We start from the raw sequence: 20,736 nt of genomic DNA, 5'->3' as shown, positions 1-20,736 counted from the left end.
CGGTGACGCTGGTGGGCGGGCAGGTAAGGGCGGGGCCCGCGGTGGCCGGGACAGCAGAGACCAGCGGGATGGTAAAGGCGGGGATGGCGGGAGCTGTGGGAGGGGCCACGAGGGCAGGGGGCGTGGCTGAGGGCGGGGAAACGGGTGTCCAGATGGCGGGGGGCGGGGCGGCAGGGGTGAGCTGGACTGCGGGTACCGGAGCTGTGCGTTCCGCCGGGGGGGGGGGGGAAAGGGGGAGGGGGGGCGTGTCCCGTTCGAGAGTCACGGTAGGAGAAGAGCTCGGCGGGGAGCTGCTGCGGGCATCCCCCTTGCAGCACAGAGCTCAACCAGCGCCCTGCAAGCTGGGACCACCTCCCCAGATCCCAGCGGAGATATTATTAGCAGCCAGATCCCGGCGGGAGATATTATTAAAGTGCTCAATCCCCTTGTGTCCAAAAGTCTCTTTGCGATAGTCGCGCTTTACGGCCCCGACCCTTTTACGACAGTCGTGCTCTACGTCAGTTTTACTACAGTCGCGCTTGACGGCAACTTTTGCGACAGTTGCGCTTTACGGCCCATCCCCTTTTACGACAGTCGCGCTTTACGGCTGGTTTTATGACAGTCGCGCTTTACAACAGTTTTGCTTTACGACATTTTACAACGGTTTTTCTTTGCAACATTTTACGGCACTTAACATTTTTTACTTTATTTTTTTATATTTCTAATAATTTAATTTTTTACTTGTTTTTTAATTTTTATTTTAAATTTTTCTATTTTTCCAAATTTTTATTTTATTTTATTTGTTGCTGCCCAGAGCAGCTCAAGCTGGTGATTGTGGTGCTGTTTGAGCATCCCCAGGACGAGCGAAGAGAGGAGAACCTTGGCTCCGCCCTTCAGAAGGGTGATTCATTATTTTATGGTATCTGTTCTCTTTAAAGAAAATGAGCCATTAGAGCTATACTAAAGGAGGAGCAAGGAGACATCAGAACCCTGGAAAGGAATAAATAATTGCACACTCACACCAGTCACACTAACACCCTTGCAAACTACTCACTCACACTCTTGCACATTACTCACACTCTTGCACACTCACACCCTTGCACACTACTCACCCTTGCTCACACTCACGGACACCCCCTCACATTCTTGCACACTTATGCAAACTTGCTCACTCCTGTGCACGCTCGCACTCTTGCACATTACTCACACCCTTGCACACACACTCTCAGACCCTTGCACACTCACTCAGACCCTTGCACATAACTCACACTCTTGTACATTCACACTCTCTCACACTACTCACACTCACTGACATTCTTCCACACTCACTCACATTCTTGCACGCTCACAAAGACCCTTGCACACTTACACATTTGTACACTCACACTCTGACACTTGCACACTACTCATGCGCACCCACTCACACTCTTGCACACTCATGCACAGTTGCTCACCCCCGTGCACACTCTGTCATACTCTTGCACACTACTCACACCCTGACTCTTGCACACTCTCTCACACCCTTGCACACTCACTCTCACTCAGACCCTTGCACATTACTCACACTCAGACCCTTGCACACTCACACTCTTGCACACGACTCACACTTGCTCACACTCATGCACACCTGCTCACATTCTTACACACTCATGCACACTTGCTCACACTCGTGCACACTCAGTCACACTATTGCACACTACTCACACTCATACCCTTGCACACTCACACCCGTGCCCACTCACACTCTCGCACACTCACACTATGTCCCACTACTCACACTCTTGCACACTCACACCCTTGCACACTCACACTCTCCCACAACTCACACTCACGCAGACTCTTGCACACTTACTTGCACACTCACACTCTCTGACACTCTTGCACACTCACACTCTTGCACACTACTCACACTTGCTCACACTCCTGCACACCCACTCACACTCTTGCACACTCATGCACACTTGCTCACACCCGTGCACACTCGCTCACAGGGCCCGGCAGCACAGGATGGTGCCCGTGGGCCAAGAGCCCGTCTGGGGCTCTGCTCAGCCCTGTGTTACCTTTAGCCAGTGCTCTGTGGACACAGTCACACCTCTCCCTTCTGTGCCTTAACATAAAATATGCAGTTTGCCCTTAAATAAAGTATTTTTTGAAGAACACAGGGGAGGCACTGATTTACAGGCTGTAACCCTCTGCTGGGGCCCTGTGCACCAGGTTCTCAGACAGGGAGGGAGATGCATGAAGCTTTCCCTGACCTCGCAGAGCTCCAGGTCTCCTCCCAGTCAGCCCAGCAGTCACTTCTCTTTTCACTTTCTTTCCTAACCATCATTTATTTCCTTCTGCGTGAATTTACAGGCGAGAGGCACGGGTCTCCCCCTCTCTCTCCACCTCCTTCCCAGCCATGTGACTGAGCACTCCCTGCAGCCAGTGAAACTTTTCAGTCAGCAGCAGAGCTGGGTTTGTTCTGCACCAGCTCCCGGGAGAAGCAGTGCCTCTCACAGCCGTGCTGGCCATGGGGAGGAGTGCACGGCAGCTCATCTCGCTGACCCTTGCCTGGGGTGAGTAACACCATCATTTCTACCTGGAAAATGGGACATTATCTCAGTCTAGTTTCCTTGCAGTCAGGACAGCACCCAACAGAATCAAAACTTTGGACAGTTTGTTGCTAACACTGAGGGTGCTTTCAGTAAAGTCCCACTGCTAAGAAATAACCATACCTGCTGTTCATTGCAGCTGCTGTACCCTCAGTTTGACACACTTACTGTATCAACCTGTTCTGTTTTTAAGATACACTTCGTTTTTGATGTTTTCCTCTGTATTTTCCCTTGAACTCTTTTGGTGGCATAAACTCTGTGTGAAGGAGTCAGTTCCAAGCCTTGTTAGAAGCAGACTTTTTTGGCTTTGCTTTTTGTAATTAAAAATAATTTCCAGACCTGCAGATCTAACTGAAAATCTTGAGTGAGACAAGCAGGAAAGAAAAACTAAGGAAGCATTGCTTGAGTCAATTTATCTGCATTGCAAGATGCAGAGCAGGATCAGGAAAGCAGGAGTGAGGCAGGGGCTTGGAGAAGTTAGGCTGGGGCTTCTCTCAGTGACAAACCCCATCAGAGTCACCATCTGATCCTTAATGCTGCCCTGTGAAAATCTGGGGAGCCATACACATGAAGGACATCTCCCAGTCACTGCTCAACACCTGCAGGAGCACCAAATTTGCCTGGTGAAGAGGACAAAATGTGATTTAATCTGTGGAATGGCCAAGGTTTGAGCTTGCTGTTGGCTGTGTTTTGCCATTGCACACGGAAATCACACAAAGAACAGCCCTGTCCTCCTCCCAGTCCATGAGCAGGGAAAGTGCCCAGGGAGTTGACCACAAGCAGCTCCTGCTGTATCTCTGCTTTCCCATGCCTGCTTCAAAGCCAAAGGCTGCTGAAAGAGCCCCAAAACATAGAGATGAAAGGGAGAGCAAGATCAGACTGAGTAGCAACACTAATAATTCAGTGGTCAGCAATCACTTTTGACCAGAAAGAACTTGTTTCCTCTGTTCTTTACCCGATTTTGATCTTTCCTTTAATAATTTGTTGTGATGTTTTATTAATGTCACAAAGTTAAGTCCTTCTATGCAGACAGGGAATGAAACATAATTAGTGCAAACCAACACTGCTGGGCAGCTGAACAGATGAGTGTGGTTTGATGAAAAGGGGATGAGTGTCTGTCACACACCCCAGCACAGGCTGAGAAATGGCACAGCTGGGCCATGGCACTGAGCACTCAGCTTCCCGCCATAACAGCTGGGAGCACAGCAGCGATGTTCTTGTGACCAAAACCTGTCACCAAAGCATGAAAAAGGGATCTCCAGGCCCAGACAGGGAACAGTGAATTTCTGAGAGCTGTGCTGGTCCGTTTCTGGGAGCTTGGGAGCTTTTTCTGGAGCATTGCAAGGAGGCTGTTAGGGCTCTGACACAGCCCTCGGCATCTGTTACACACAATTTTGGTGCTGAAGTGAGACAAGGGGACTGCAGCTGCTGCTCTGGGAAGATACACCCCAGGGCACTTGCATCCCTCAAACAAAATGTTGTTTATATGAAGTTTTGAGTTGGCTTTATAGAAGGGGGGGAAAAAGGAAACTACTGGGGGTGCAGAGCTCCACTCCTCATGTTTCTGTGGTCTGTTCTGTTCTGCTGGCAGAGCCACAAAAGGCAGTGCTGGGGGAGTTGAGCTCTCAGCTGCTTTCTGAGCTGTGCCAGGTTCCCAGAGAGGATCTTGGCCATGCCAAGGAGCCACAGAAGCTTTCCCAGCCTCAGCTGGAGTGTAGGTCAGGGACCCATGGGCCCATCTGCCCCTTCACCCAGCAGGGCCACCAAACCTCCTCCAGCAGCCACCCAAACACAGCCAGTGCCAATGGGGGCAGCTGGAGAGTGATCCCTGCCATCCCTGGGGGCTGATGTGGCCAAATGCCTTTTGGGAAGCCCAGGCCAATGGATTTAGCAGTGTGGCCATCACACACTGGCATTTGGCCCCAAAATTCTTGGAGGAACAGTCTGATAGTCACCCAGTGAGCAAAAACCATGGGCCATTCCAAAGACATTGCTGGCTTCACCCCTCAGGTCACCCTGTCCAGCTGAACAATGAAAAATAATTGGGTTGAAATGACCTTTTGAGGAGTTTTATTTAAAAGCTATGGGTGGCATTTTAATGTCACTTCAATATTTCTTTCTACATCTGTGTAACCTGGTCAGTAATCAAAAACAATCAGTGAGCTGAAAACGAAGACCTACAGACAATTTAGGAGTAGTGTAAATTTAAATATGGATTGTTTTACAGTCTTAGAGGGGAAGAAAGAGTGAAAATTGCAACTTCTTCTTTCTTGTTTTTATCATGCTGATACACTTGGATGCAGCTACCCATAAGTGGTGCATGGCAACTGTTCTGGCTTTCCCCTGGCCCCACAGAAGGAGATCAGTCATCTGATTAACAGCTCTGCATCAGTTGTGGCAAAGCATAGGGGAAAGGGATAAAGTGAACGAAAGTATCATATGAATTATGCATTTTTAGGTTCATTTTGAGAAAAATCACAATATTTTTGAGGTTTTTCAACTGTCTCAAGTTGCATTTTGATGGTAACACCTAAAGTGGCAGTCAGGTGTGTTCTGTACAGCTCAGAGTGAAACCCAGGCAATTTTAGGAGTTTGGAGTATTTACATTTGCATTTCTGCTCTTCTCCAGCATAGCCATTTTAAAGGGAAAATTGTGGTAAGGGTTAAGATCTGTGCATCTTCTCTTGTTGCTTTGATTTTTATCTTGAATTTGATTCAAAACCCAAGAAGTTTTATTATTCTTACTTTACATGTATCTGAAAATGGTTAGATTTTTATGAATTCAGCTATTATTGAAGATCTCTGTTCATGATGAGTGACAACAAATAAATGAATAAGACCTTGTGAGATTTCAGCCATTTTCACTCCAAATGTGCCTCTGGCGTTAATGTATCCTGATATTCTAATCTCAGCAGCCTGCCTGCCATCAACTTTGACACTGATTCATGAGAAATTTCGTTGAAAGAAGCAGTGTACAGTGAACTCAGACATGTTGATGCATTGTCTGTGGAGCTGTACTGCTGGGAATATGAGCTATCTTGGACTTTTGTGTCCCTTCTGTCTCCAAATTGGAGAATTTATATCTGTCCTCCCACTATTTTAGGCAGTAAAGCATTTAACTACCTCTACCTTCATGTACATCAAAAAATTCACAAACATCAGTGATTTATTTCTTTAAGTTGACCTTGTCTTTCCAGAGTCTTGTTGCACACTCACAAAGACTCAAGCAGAAGAGTTGTGACATTCAAATATTCTGCAGTGTACTTTACCACTTTTTGTTCATTTCTGTATTTACATTTATGAGCCAGATTTTTTTTTTCACTTCTGCAAGGGACATATTTCTGTAAATGTTACTAGGTGGAAGCATAATTTTGGTGCTGTAACTATTTCCTGATGTGGTCCAAAATGCTCCTGGATTATTTTTTTTGCACCCTAATTTTTTTTTCTCATTTCTGAAAGCCCATCACTTAGAGGGACGGTCTTTCTTTGGGTTCTTCCAGGAGGAGGAACTCCAGGGTTCAAACTGACATGGCTGCAACAAAATAAATACCTGGAATTTCCCTGTTCCCAGAGTGGTTTCCCAGACTTGTGAATCACTGTAAGACCATGGCACTGCTTACTTCCTTCACACACACAGACACATCCCCATTCCCTACACTTTGTTGGTAAGAAACCAACAACCCCTCTGGCTGCTGCACCCACTTCACCTTCTTCAGACCTCAACAATTTGCTTCCAGCAAATCCTGCTGAACTACCTCCTGCAGGGAATTCTTGTGCTGCCTGGGGATTGTGCAAGGTCTGCTTCCTGAGTGTGTGGAGAGCTGGGAGCCAGTGTGCTCCCCTGGAATGGGAATACTCAGAAGCTTAGGGTGTGAAGCTTAGGGTATTGGTATCTAGATGTGGATAGTCCTACAGGGTGTCTGCCTTCATTCTCCTATCATGACTGGAGTCAAATGAAGAGTGAAATTGTATCACCCATTTGATAACAAAGCCAGTGCAGGTATGTTGTGGTTATCAACATAGAAGTGAAATGTAAAGGTTTCTAGACTACTGACTTTAGTTTCTTTGCAGCATTTTCCTCCTGCTTTGCTGAAGTGGCCCTGGGGGTTGAACTGTCTCCAGAAACCACATCCTTCCATCAAATGGCTACTTCTGCTCAGCCACTTTCCTTTTATCACTCCTCACCCGATCAAAGCACCAGCACAGACCCTCTTCAAACAACACCCACAAGCCACAGAACGATGGAGCAGACAAGGGAGCAGCTGCAGGCAGCACCAGCTGCAGGCCAGCCCACGGCAGGAGCAGCACCACCATCCCCAGCCCCTGCAGACAGCCCCAGCACGGCCGGCCAGGCTGCGACCACGGCGGCGCCCTCGCTTACAGCTGCAGCCAAGAACGCAACCTCTGCCCCTGTGTCCTCCACCAGGCACGGCACGGGACCACGGGTGACCACAGCAACTGCAGCAGTGGCCACCAACACATCCCTGAAGCACGAGACAGCAAGTAGCCAGGGGACAGCTGCCACCAGCACGCCGAGCGCCGGGCCCAGCACGCGGACACGGAGACAAACAACAGCCACGGGTGATCCAACAGCCACGGCCGGGACCAACACAACAGGCACCCCTGCAAGGACACAGACAGCTCCCACGTCCCCTGGCAGCACTGTGAGACCCCCTCCCACCCCACAGCCCTCTGCCATCCCCACAGGCACCTACACTGTTTCTGATGGGAACAGGACCTGTGTCAAAGCCGTCATGGGCTTGCAGCTGATGGCCCGAAATACACAACAGGTGAGGGGGAAGCTGAGCTCTCTAGTGACTTCAGTCATTAGCTGGAGTTTATTCTTCCTCTTTCCAAGCCATTTTCAGAATTAGCTCCTATGATCAAAATAAATGGTTTGCTGCCAGTCTAAGGCCTCTCCTGCCCCAGTATCCCCGCTGCTGTACTTTGGCCTGTGTGATGATGATGCCAAGGAGATGTAAAGGTGCTCTCTTACTTCAGTGATATTTGTGTGGGAGCAATGCTGGGGCAGGGGATCAGCCTGCAGAGTTATTTGTGCTTCCCACAATGGGAGGTTGGTTAAAATCTGAACTGACTTCAGGCAAGAGCTTGACATTGTGAGTTGGAATGAAAGCAAGAAATTGCCAGTTCACAGACTTAGATTTAGAGGTAGGCTGTCCTGATGCTGATGTATGGACATTAGGATCATGGGAACTGCCAGGTCGTGAAGAGCTGCTCCTCTCTCCTAGAAGTGATCCACTGAGAATGATTCAGTAAAAGATGCCATACAACCTGAAATGGCAAATGTGTCCCTCAGGCTTAAGTTTTTGTTGCCCCCATTAATACACCATATAAGAGCTACATCCTCAGGCTCTGGAGTTCTTATGGCATCCCTGTTACGAACACAAATACTCATGTTTGATATCTGAATATTTGTAACATTGCAAGAGAGACTAATGTTGGTAAAGGTAATTTTCATTCCTTGTCCTGTCAGAAGCCAGGAAGGGAGCAGGATTCCCAACCTCACCAGACCTCAGTGAGATGTTGATAATAACATGAGGTACTCCCTCTCTGTAAATTACCACTCATACTCACCTGACTCTGCCTGAATCATCAGTTCACTGAATGAACAGAAACCAAATATTTTCTGCCAGCTTAATGCACAGTTTAATGCACTGGAACAGCTCAGTGATGTGTCAGACAACCACCAGTTCTGGTTTGTAAGTGGGGAACAACCCTGGCAGGCGGCAGTTTGGCTGCCACCACCACTAGCCTGTTCATTCAGCCACACAGAGCCTGTCTGGGGGCATAAAAAGGGCAAATCTCTGTGTGTTTTAAAGTTATTAAATCTCTGCATGTTTGCTTTTATTCATCAGCAGCCCTGCAATGTCTCTTTTCTCCACAGGAGCAGATGGAATATGTGACTGTCAACCCCAATATGACAAAGATATCTGGAAGCTGTGGGATGGTGCAGTCTGAGCTGAACTTAACTTTTAGTGGAGGATTTGTAAACATCATCTTTGTAAAGGTAATTGTTGCATTTAGAGGGAAGGAGTGTTTAGGACTGGAAAGCAAGAACAAAGCTGCCTTTGATCCAGCTTGAGCTGTGGGAAAAGGCATTTTATCTATCTCTGTGATCGTTTTCCATCTGTATATAAGGCATGGTTACTCCTTCCCAAAAGGCTAGAACCAGAGAACCATGCTTTAATTAATTCAGATTGGAAAATACTTCTGGAGGCTGCCTGTGCAATGTTGTGCTCACAGTACAACAGACTTCAGTGTTAAATCAGCTCTGTTTGAACTTTCCATTTGGAAGGGAAGAGTAAGCACAGTTCTGTGCCATCCTCTGACAAAAGGTGCCAGAGAGCAGTGTTAAAGCTGTCCCTCAAGGAACACAAAGCCTAGGAATAGCCAAGCAAAATCTGAGTCTTTTTTACATAGGTAAAATTCTCATGGTAGGGGGGGTCAGATCTGCTGTTTGCATGGGAGTGGTGCTGAGGGAAAGGGTTTGGGACTGGAGTCCCTGTGCAGGAACAAGGTGTGCTGAGAGCTCTGGCTCACTGTCAAGTTGCTCTCAGCCATTTGTGCCCCCTAAAAGCCAGCTGGGGTTGTCAAATTCAAAGGACAGCCTGTGCAGTTTAAGTGCCCAGGAGCCATGACACATCCACAGCTGAAAGAGTCAAATTTCATCTAATTTCTGAGTGGAGAATTCCAAACAAGTGAACTGCAACAACAAAATCGTAGGTAAGTGGCCTTAAAATGCACCACACCAGGGAGACCTATAAACACACACAGAAACTTGGGCAAGATGAGAGATCCTGCTTACACAGTGGGAAACTGAGCTTTGTTTTTGACATTGTATCTATGAATTCCATGTTCCCCACTGGGGCCACACCACATGCAGGTGTGGCTTTAACGCAAGCTACCAAGAGTGCTGCAGCTTTTACAAGCACAGGAGAAAATCCCTGAGTACAGCCATCCTCTTGCTAAATCAGGGATTTGCACACTTTGGAAGGCAGCACTGTTTACCTGAAAGCTGTAGGGGCTGGGTGATGATGCCAGCAGAGGTAAAACAGAAATAACACTGTGAATAAAGTCATTTATGGGCAGGGAGGAATGGGCAGGAACATGGCTGGATCCCATCAAACTCTGGCAGGTGTAATGAACATCAAGGCCATGTCCTGGAGCTCCACAGCAGCTGAGAGCTGCATCTGGCCATCACTGCTGATCTGTGTCCTTCAATTAATCAAGATAAATGGCAGTCTTGCAGCCTGGTTCCAGGCTCAAATTAGAGACAATTAAGAAAAGTACAAGTGGTCAATCAGTCATTTTCATAAAAAGTCCAAGAGAGAACAGCAAATTATACCCCACATATGTCATTAATTCTTGAACAGAGAAAATATTTTGATTAGTAGTCATCTTCATTTTCACTTGTAGCTAAAAGTTTTCTAAGAGGTACAGAGAAAAAGCAAAGTAAGGTAAAAAATGAAGGAGCTCCTTCAAAACAAAGGATCAGTTCAGACTTTGAGTGTTTGCTTTAAATATGTGCTTCCTGCAACAAGAGGAGCATTTTTGGTGTTACAAGAATCCTTAGGGAAAGGCTGGGGATTCAAGTACCCACGAAAGCTCCCAGGTTGCAGCAGTGCTAAGGAGAGTGATGTGAACCTTTAGGAGGTGCTTGACCTGCCTTGCCCTGAAAAAGGTGGTTTTTGGCACAGCATTAGACAATGCACCCTCCACTTAAAGATAAGCCTCAAGAGCATAGCAGGGCTCAGCTTGGACTGCTTTGAAATTCAAGTTAATAAGAAAACAGTTTGCTGCTGGCTTTTTGTGTTTGGTCCCCACTTGTGGCCGTCCCTGTGGGAGAGGAGCAGGCTCAGGCCCTGGGGCTGGGGTGGCAGAGGAGAGGGGCTGGTTCAGTGCTCACCACTCCAGTGGCCTCTGTGAAGGGCTTGAAAAAAGGAAGTTGTGTAACCAACGCACAAGATGTGAAGTAGGAGCAGGTGTTTTCCCCAAGCAAAGTTTTTAACCGTGGCCAAACAGAACTGCCATCCAAAAATGGTCATATTTATGTCTTTAAGTTGGAATGATGCTGAGAACCTCTCCTCTGGTGCATTTTCTTTCTTCAGTTTTCCCCATTCCATCCTACAAGTGCACAGGAGACATTCATGCCGTTTATCCACCAGCTGCACTCATGAATCCCTTTGTGCCCACAGCAGGAATTAAAGAGGGTAGCAGGGCTGCTGCATGAGGCATCACATTTTACTGCAACACTGCTACCAGGGAGAAGCTCCCAGGGCTGGCTCTTGCTCTGTGGCACCCCAGGGGAGAGCAGTGTCCAGGCTGCACCAGGGTTTCAGGGCACATGTGGGCAGGACACCTGGCTGGGAATTTTGTTCTGTGCTGTTGTGCAAGGTGCTTTCCTTGCCAGCAATCTTCCTACTATTGGTTATTATCACAAGTATCTGAGGAGTGCCCAGCTTGAGCAGTTTGTGTAAAATGACACCTGCATGGCCCCATTACCTTGAACAGGTGATGCAGCTGAGATTTGGAAAAGAAAAAATATCCAAGAGAGTTGGTTCTTGGGTCTGAAAGATGATGCTTTAAAAAGTGTTCCTTTGGGAAATTCCTTATGACCATTCTGTGGAGGTAAGCTGTGTTTCTTTCCCCTGCAAGTATGAGCATGTATTATGAATAAAGATACATCTTCTTTTGCAGCAAGCTCCAAGTTACTCTGTCACTAAAATTGAGAGCAGAATACAGTTATCTTCTGAAGGTCAGTGATTTTAACCTGTCTTAATTTCATATCAAACTGTTCTGGGTGTGGGATAAGCTTTCAGATCTTTAAAACACTGGATTTTGCAAATACATGTTTCATCAAGCTTTCAATGCGTGATTCACCTAAATCTTATGGTATAAAAATGGAAGAAAAGGGGCTTGGCTGCAGTTACATCACTATTATTACATTTTCTTTTTGGTCTCAAAAGCTTTCCCTGCCCCACTCTTTCAGAATAGAGATTACTTCAAACCTTGCCTGCTCCTGTGAGAATTCTGACCCCCTCCTGCAGACTCAATTTGTTAAAATGTGATTTGAAGAAGCATCTGAAATTTTAGCCACTTTTCAGACCTAAGCTCAGCTGAGTTGTCCATTGATAGTTAAAGCACTCATTTTAACATGCAAGAAGAATAAGTGATAGTTTATGGAGAAAATGTCTGTGCTTTATTCACCTCTGGGACCATTTTACCTCACGAAGATGTTGGTTCCAATGGAGTCAGTGTGGATTCTCTTCTGTCTCTCTCTGGCCTCCAGGTATGCTTTACTATGCAGCCCTAAATGAGAAGCTGTTCACAACAAAGCTGGGGAATTCCTTTAAGTGTGCCAGCAGGCAAACCTTCCCCTTGGAGATGAACTTCCAGATCCTCTTTGTTCATATGCAGCTGCAGGCCTTTGACATTGTGGGTGACCAGTTTGGAAAAGGTGAGTAGAAGGATACTTTTCCACCCTTCCCAGATCTACAGCACTCTGGTGGCCTGATGGATGTAATCTGCTAAATTATACCCATACACATCTCACTGCTGTTGTCTCAACCTTTCCTGAGTCATTTCCAACACAGTGCTAATACCTATGGAGGATGGAAAAATATCTTTCCCTCCTGCATTCAGTACCTTCTGTTTCACCTTCTCATTAAAAATGTTCAGCTCTACAGCCAAAATTTTCTTCTTCATCCATTTTCTCCTGGAACAAGCAGAGGTGTGTTCACTACCAGTGCACTGCCCCCCCAACGTGCAAAGTTCATTTCCAGGTCACTGCTCTCAATATAGCCAGATTTCAGATTTTAGCTATTCTAAAAGGCTCCTGATACTCACTCAACTGCAGCAGCAAAACTGCCAGCTAATAAGAGATATTTGTGAGTGCAGGATGATATTTTCAGAGCAGCTGTGTCTAGACATGATGAAATGTGCTCCTGAGGAGGAGCACAGCTGGCGCACTCCCAGCTTCAGAATTAAACATGATGCTCATCTCTTCAGTTTGTCTTTTCTTGGAGAAGTGCCACAATGAGGCAATCAGGTATCTCAGTAAAAGACCAGAGGGGAGAACTCAGTGGGACCTTGTGATCTCTTTCAAGTTGTCCATTTTCTCATTTCTGTGGCTTCCTCCCAGAGCATTTCCATACAAGAACTCAGGTGCACAGAGGGGCTGACCAGCTCTCCAGCCCTTCAGATGCAGCAGTAAGACATTTTCTCTTCTGCCACTTGTCTTTCTCTGTGCTTACAAAATATTGCCCCTGTATTCTTTTTACTTTAGATCTGTGTTTTGACTCAGTTTGGCTCTACTTGACCAATTCTTCTGTTAGGTCACCATTTTGGTTACCTTCTCCATTCTAAAAGGAATATATTGGGAAACAACATTTGGGGCTTTTTAAAGACATAGTCCTTCTCCACACTGAGAATCCCATCTATCCTGTCATTCTGTGGAGATTTTTTTTCATGGAATAACAATGAGCTGGAAGAACTCATGGCATCCCATCTGGTCCCTGCATTCCCATTCAAATGTGTACAATGAATGATATTACTTATGGGATTAGGTATGGTCTCACCTTTAGGAGAGACTCAGCTGAGAAAGGTGCTCTCTGTTCCTCCCTCTCTCTCCAAGTCAGACTAATCTCTGCTAGTCAATACCATGTACAAATTTAAATTAGTTTTGCTTTTAATCAGAGAGCTGAGAAAGCAGCTCCCACCTCTGAAATAATTCCCCTGTGGCTATAAAACAGTCATGAAACTGTGGTGTATTGGCTGCATATGCAGATTCTGAAAAAGAAAATCCCCAGTGAAGGAATGACTAAACATCATCAGCCTCCTCCCCTCAGGAGTCGCAAGACTGATAGTTTCACTTCTGTTGCTCCTGATTTGCTTATCTTTAAATGGGGAAGAAAAAGAAAACATTAATGGTCACTGGTTTCAGGTTCCTTACAATTTTGTACAGATTACAGAGGTTAGATCAATAGCTTGATCTGTTTGAGTCTAGAAATCTTTAAAAGAGCCTTCTGTACTTCATTGTATCAGAAACAGTTTCCAGAGTTCATAGAGTTCAACATTCCCAATGTTTCATCAAAGCAAAATGGCCTATTCAAACATTTCTGGCTTTTACAACACTTAGATGCAAATACTTTTCAGCTCATTTAACAGCAGGTTACATTAACCAGACAGCTTTTAAAAGGCAACCTCTAATAGAATGCTCATGCTGCTGGCTTTGTGGCATTGCATCACCATCTGGATTAGAGCAGAAGAGGATCAGACTTTGGGAAGAGCCATGTGGAGGCTCTGGAGCTGTGAAATGATGCCATGGACTCCACATGTTCCTTGGGCTCATTGCCCACTGACAGTATAAAATTCCCATGAGGGAGAAGCCCAAGCCAAGCTACAACCTGTGCCAGCACAGTCATGGAATAAGAGTAGAGGTTTTGATCTCAGAGTGTTGTCAATCCTGCCTCAGAACAGTCCCAGGGAGTGAGGGGGCACAGTGTGGTGGATCTATCCTGGCTATAAACTGGGTTTGCTGCTGAGCTGGGATGTGCTGTGTGTGGGGTTTAGCTGTGGGGTTTTGCTGTGGGGTTTTGCTGTGGGGTTTAGCTGACCACACTGCCCTGCTTAGAGAACAGTTTGCTCTGCAGTTGCCACTCAGAGCAGCATTCCTCTTCACTGGGAAGAGGCAATCTGATGTCACACAGGAGCAGTTTTTGACCATGCAGGATGTCTTGCTCTTTATTTTCAGGCTGGCACTTTGTATTGTGATGCTCCCATCTACTTTTGGGAAGAAAGCCCCTGCTGTGTGTGTGCTGAGTGGTGAAACAATTCCTGCAGATGTGAGGGATAAGAGCCACTCTCCAGGGAAGCACAGAGCTACTGCAGAAGGGACAAGGATGGTTTTCTTGAGATAAGGCTCACCACAGATAAAAAGTGTAGTAAATATAGTGTAGTAAGTATAGTATATATACTATATAGTAAGTATATAGGAAAAAGAAAGAAAAAAACTAAAGAAAGCAAGGTTTTGAGAACTTCTGGCTTGTATTTGCCGGTTTTACTGGAATGCAGATATATGGTTTAGGAGTGTGGTGTTCTGGTCTAACATTCTCTGATCTCCTTTTCTTTTCAGAAGAAGAATGTTTTCTTGATAGAAACAGCAAAGTAGCTCCCATTGCAGTGTGCCTGAGTATCCTGGGATTGTTTATCATTGTGTTTGCCACCTTCCTGATCTCCAGGAGGAAGCCACAGAGAGGATATGAACGCATCTGAGGTGCCCCTTTCCTTCCAAGTGTGTGCAGCAAGCAGAGAAGTCACGGGAGCTTTTGCTTCTGCCTGGCAATCTCCCTGCCCTAAAGCCACATTTTTAAGTGAGATGACACTGTGTGTTTACAGCTAATGAATGTTTCTGGAAGGAGTTCTTTTAAGGTGGGAAGGAGAGAACTCACACCTTCTGCTTTAGGCTATTCTTAGCATCTAATTTAGATGTAGTCCAAAATGAGGTGCCTAAATTCTCTCTGTTGTTAACAAAGGAGGTCATTCAGATCACCTAAGTCAGATTCCTAAAAATAGCTTAAAGCAAGCAGTATCACTATCCCCCAGAAAATCCATCAGGTTTGTTAATGATGGTTAGATTTATCAAAAGATGTAAGTCTGACCTTCAGGTGAATAAACCAGAGGCCCACAGCTACAGACAACCCTGCTAGGTGAGAGCTCACTGAAAGCTTTTTTCAGAACACAGTGAGTGCCAAAATCTCAGGGGAGTTGTTAGTGTGACTCCACTCTCAAGCAAGTTCTCACCAGTCCTACACACAGTTACACTTCCTAAGCTCCTGGGGTTCTCCCACTAATGCAGAGTGGTAATTGTGACTCTTACCCTGGAGCTGAAGATGTTCCCGGTCTTGTGAGAGCTCAGGAATCCCCCATGTGCAGTTCAGACATGGACCTGTCACAGTGACCACACTGAGCCCAGGAAATGTCCTCTGCTGGGGCAGCAGGGTGGTCCCTTAGTCCAGGAAGATGCCACACTCACTGGAAATGCCTGGGATTAAGTGGCCACCACTGGGGCACCTGCATGAAGTCCATGAGAAATGCTGTATGGTCAGGGTTTCAGTGGGAAATAAAAGCTTGCACAGGCCTAGGACAAACTCTGCCCAAAAGTGAGTGTTCTCCAGTATGCTCACAGCTGAGCAGCTGGATTTTCATATGGAAATAATCTGGAGTTGCATTAAAGCACACTGATATATTCTGTAGGCTATTTCCTGCTGAAGCAATGATGAAGGCATGAGAATAGTAATTGCTTTTGAGATTTAAGTCCAGCTCATGTTCTTTGTTGTAAGAAGGCAAAGTTCCTTGTCACAAAAGATTTACATGAGCAGAAATGTGCACATACAGACACATACACATGTGCACATGCCACACAATCTGCTCACTGAAGCAAATGACATCAAGATGATAAGAAATTATGTACAAAAGCATTTGCAAAAGAGAAAATAATATTCAGTAAGAGCACACTTCCTCCAAGGAGTTAGGCTAATGGCTTAAATTTTACTAATAAAAGTTTGGCCTGGAAAAGGGCTGTGGAATGGCACTCATTAAACAAAAGAAAGATGAAATCATAGGCAAAAATGCCTTGACAGTTTAATCTGTATCTAAACAAAAAGGAAATGCTGGGAGTTAATTTAATTTCTATGAATAATGGCCCAAATCCTGCACAGTTATTAATGGTGATGAAACTTCACTGGATTTTCACTGGATAAAATTGATGGTTATGTCATATCAGATATTCCCTTAAGTATTTTAAAAATAGTTTTGATATTTTACTAATATTTCACCATTGCAAGTTTATTTATTTAAATGAAGAAAGAAATTCTTCCATTCTATGAATTAGAGATGTTGGTCTGTGTGAAGCAGGAAACATGGCCATAATGCTCTATAATCAGTATAATATGTAGCTGTGGAAGTAATTACCATTCTCTAGAAATGTTCCCTTTGAGTCTGAATGAACCAATAAATAAGAAAGATAAAGACAATTTTGAAGCACTTTTACACTTGGAGAAACATCAGAACCAGCTGTGAGTACAGGAACAGCTGAATACGTTTATAAGGTAAAACAGCACAAGAATAGGACACCAAACTTTCAAGCCTTGAATACAGACACCATGATTTGGACTGTATTCAGTTGAATACTCAAATCAAAATGTAACTATTTCAATTATTCTTTTGCAAAAGGGCTCCAGCATTGTTCATAATGCTTAATGAGCTTTATTGAGCTCATTTTCCCTTCCTCCTTCCCCCCTTAGCAGACAAGCAGCCACTGGATTCAGACCTTGGGCCTAATAAGATCCCTCTAATTCTCAGGGTTATTTAGTACTATGAATCTGTTGCTTAGAAAGCAGATTTTTATACTCAAAGCATTCACCTTATTTTAAAAAAGTGACATGTCTAGGAGGAAAGGTAAATGGCTGAAGAGCTTCCATTTGAAAATGAGCCTGTGCCTGCAGTGGGGATGTCGCTGTCCCAGTCTGCTACATGTGGCCATTTTAACAAAAGCTGCCTAAAAAGCTCAGCACATGGCCTGGCCCCAGGCTGTTCTGCACAGGGATCAGACATCTTTCCCTTGTCAAAGCTGAGTCCCATTTCACATGTTCTTTGGATTGTTGGATTGTGTGATCTGTGTTACTTCTACTGACATGGATATAGCATTTGCTTCTTCTGTTCTGAAAAATTGCTTTATGTTAATAGTCAGTCTTTTAAAAAGTCTGATATGAGCATGAGGACAGAAAAGAGTTACTAATGACTGCTAATTCTGTGGTTAATATTGTGACACCTGGCATTTTTACTAGTGATGCACAAATAACGTTTTCCTCCATAGGTTTTTTTTCTTTCTACAGTGAATCAACATGTTACTATTGAACAATGTTTGGATTCAGATTTATCTTATTTGTTCTTATGCTTTTTCTTTCTATTTTTTGTTTGCTATTTTTATGAAGCTGCATTCTGCCATTTGTACATGATTGATATTCTGGGCTTGCTCTAAGTGGCACCGGTGAAGTGCACGTGGTGCAAACCAATGAAATGATTGGATGCTCCCAGGAAATGCTGCCAACATGCAGCAAAATTAATCCAATGGAGTTAGTGCTTTACAGCAGCAGAGTATCCATTGGAGAAATCCTTACTGCATCAGGAGATCCCAGCCTTGAAGTGCAGCCTTTCTCCCATCTGTGGCCCAGTCTCACCTCCATCCCTGATCCCAAAACCCAACCAGCCTGCAGCAGCGATGTGTCAGCATAGCAGGGAGTGTTGCCTCTCCAGATTTAATGCTGAATTAGAATCAGACAGCCCATCTTCTCCCTGAGCTGCTCTGTGCAGCTCTAAAAGCTGATGCCCCTGTTTATTTTCTGCCAGAATATAGGAATATTTTAGCTGGCACTTTTTAACCTAATGGAGTGGCTTTGAGGTCTCCCTCCTACTGGGATGACTCTAGGGTAATTCCGACTTGCTGTGTTGCCTGACTTGCTCTTTTGAAAATCTTGTCTGGGGAAGTATCTTGAGCAAAAAGTCCCTGAAAGAACACCATACACAAGGAGGACATTTGGTAAACTGCTTGCACACTAGGTGGGCCATAATGGGGCAGCAGGGCAGTTTTGGCTTTAGGAAGAGACAAGGCTGCAGCTGGGTCCCAGAGTGACTCAGCAACCCCGGCTCACTTCTTCCCCCAGCTGCAGGCTCAGACCAACCCAGCCCTGAACCAGAAGGTGCTGATCAGGGTGATGTGATGTGCTGATGTTGTGGTACATTGATGATACATCCACCAGGGAAGCAGAGCTTAACTTCAGTGCAAGTGTGTGCTGCTCAGGAGGCCACGGGGCCATCACAGGACTAGGAGGTGAGCACATCCCCACATCCTGATGGCTCCCTGGTGCTCTGCTGCAGCTCCCATGCCAGACCATCCCCGTGGTCTCTGCACACCCAAGACAAAATGAGGGTATCCCAGAAACACAATGATGTCACACGTAGACAAGTTGCTGAGGAGTTTTAAAAGCAGGGTTTAATTTCTTTCAGTCCTTTCTGTTCTCTGATGGACAAGCACAAATTAAGAAACAGCTGTTAATTCAGATGAAAGAGGAAGGGAGATTAGATTGGCATCTTGAGTATCTGAACATGGCTGATCACTTCTAGCTTCCTATAATGTATAGCTGCTAAAAATAACTTGCTATGACAAGTAAGATATGCTCTTTATTTTTCTATTATTGGTGTTTCTGTAATAAAGGCTGTATTTAATCACTAGAGTGTGCAATGATTTTATCTCTGAAATGTCTGAGTGAGTGTCACATGATGAAGCGAAGGTTCTTAGATGGACTGCAGGAAAGCAGAAGACATGGTAAAGATGGGGAGAAAAAACAATTTGCTGCCAGCAGCTGATTGAGGAACTTGGCTGTTGGAGAAGTGCCAGTGAGGGCAGCATTGAGGCTGTAACTTCCCTCAGGGATAAAATACCAGAATTATGCTTCACTTAATTTCTGGTGTCAGTGCACATCCCTACACGATGGATAATTTAATGTCACAAGGTGAAAACTTTGCAAGCCCCTTTGTTTGTCCTTCAGAAGAAAATCAGGGCTGCCTGGAGAGCAGGGGCAGTTTGCTCTGCCCCTTGGCACTTGCTTGGCCTGGTACAGTGTTAAATTTGATGCCAGGCTTGCACCTATTTAGTGGCAGGATTCCTTACTTGTTCATGTTTTAGAAGCTGGTGAATACACACTTGTGTGTGTGAAGTAGGCCCACAAAGGCTGCTGGTGTTTCAAAATTCTTTCTTGACAAGGTTTAGTGGTAGATGGAGGAAAAGTCAACTATTTTACTTAGAGGCAAAAAGTCCCCATCTATGAGTCACACCCTGGACTGTCCCAGAGGGACTAAGGTTTGGAATTCATTGAAGAAACCTTTGCATCAGAATATTTAGAAGAAAAATGGAGGTGTATTTTTTAAGCATCAATTTGAACAAAATAACAAGCATGAGAAGAGAAAGATTTCTTGGAGTTAACCCTTTGTGACTAAGGTGACAAGACTTGGACACTTTTTTCCTCACGTCCAGGGCTGTGGCCATTGCATGCCAACAAGGCGGGGGATGTGGGTCTGAAGTTTATCTGCCACAGCAACATAACACTGCTGGGCTTTCAGCAGCATCTGGGCTTCCCCAGCCAGCCACAAAATGTCACAAAACATGTTTCTCTTTTTCTGTGAGCCTTACTGCCTATGGAATTGGTAGATCCCAAGTACTTTATAAAATTATAAACTAATTGACTCAGATTCTTAGCTATTTCTTCACAATTTCAGATAGGAGCATTTCCAACATGCAGAAACAAAAGAAATGGCTGTTGGGAAAAAGGAAGGTCAGGATATCCGGACTCAATGAGAGTCAGGATATGTGTGTTTATTAGAGGTGCTGATCTTGGTTTAGAACCTCAGTTTTACTGAGGCTTTCTTATATCACAAAAATGTTTGAAGATTATGAATCCTGAGTCCAGCCAATGTTTAACCTCATTTTACCAAGGAATGTTTTTTTTTGTCATCAGGAAAATGAATTAATTTTTATTTTAAATAAATAAAAAATAAATAAAAATACATTTTATTTTAAATAAATTTAATTTTTTAAATTAAATGAATTAATAAAATGAAATATTTTTGTCATCAGGAAAATGAATTAATATTTCACATTACATTTTTCACAACCTGCTCATGGGAAAAATTGTTATGAGAAAACGACTCAAATTATTAATCAAAGCATCTTTTAAAATATGCCCAGCTTCCACAATAACATTTTTTTAAAAAACGTTGCCAATCCAACCTGTCCACTACATTGGTAGGTTCACCTGAGTGCTTCTGACTGTGGATGTGCACATCAAACATATAACTGGTATCACTGAGGAAATTATTATTTCTGCATTTAAGCTTTATTACACTGTACTTTCAAACATCTGCATGTACAGTCTGGTGATCCCTCTTGACTTTGCAAGCAAGCCCTAAAGGCCCTGCTGGCAGGATGCCTCCACCAAGAGCAGATTTGCAATGCAAATGAGTTTGCCACTTCCATTAGTTCTATTGCTAAAAGCCTCCTCTGCCACCTCTGATTTATGTACTGTAA

At 44.7% G+C, this 20,736-nt stretch overlaps 1 protein-coding gene across 1 annotated transcript; it reads left to right on the top strand.

Annotated features, from left to right (window-relative positions):
- The first annotated feature begins 2,326 nt into the window (after positions 1-2,326).
- LAMP3 (lysosomal associated membrane protein 3) lies at positions 2,327-18,882 on the top strand. The gene is made up of 6 exons (XM_059479612.1): positions 2,327-2,537; positions 6,645-7,363; positions 8,479-8,601; positions 11,292-11,349; positions 11,884-12,051; positions 14,728-18,882. Exons 1-6 carry the CDS (start codon positions 2,492-2,494, stop codon positions 14,865-14,867), a joined length of 1,254 nt encoding a protein of 417 aa, XP_059335595.1. The 5' UTR covers positions 2,327-2,491; the 3' UTR covers positions 14,868-18,882.
- The last annotated feature ends 1,854 nt before the right edge of the window (positions 18,883-20,736 follow it).

Source organism: Ammospiza nelsoni, chromosome 10, assembly GCF_027579445.1.
Source record: "Ammospiza nelsoni isolate bAmmNel1 chromosome 10, bAmmNel1.pri, whole genome shotgun sequence".
Classification (NCBI taxonomy): domain Eukaryota; kingdom Metazoa; phylum Chordata; class Aves; order Passeriformes; family Passerellidae; genus Ammospiza; species Ammospiza nelsoni.
Note: the sequence above shows the minus strand (reverse complement) of the source record. Positions and strands in the feature narration are given on the sequence as shown.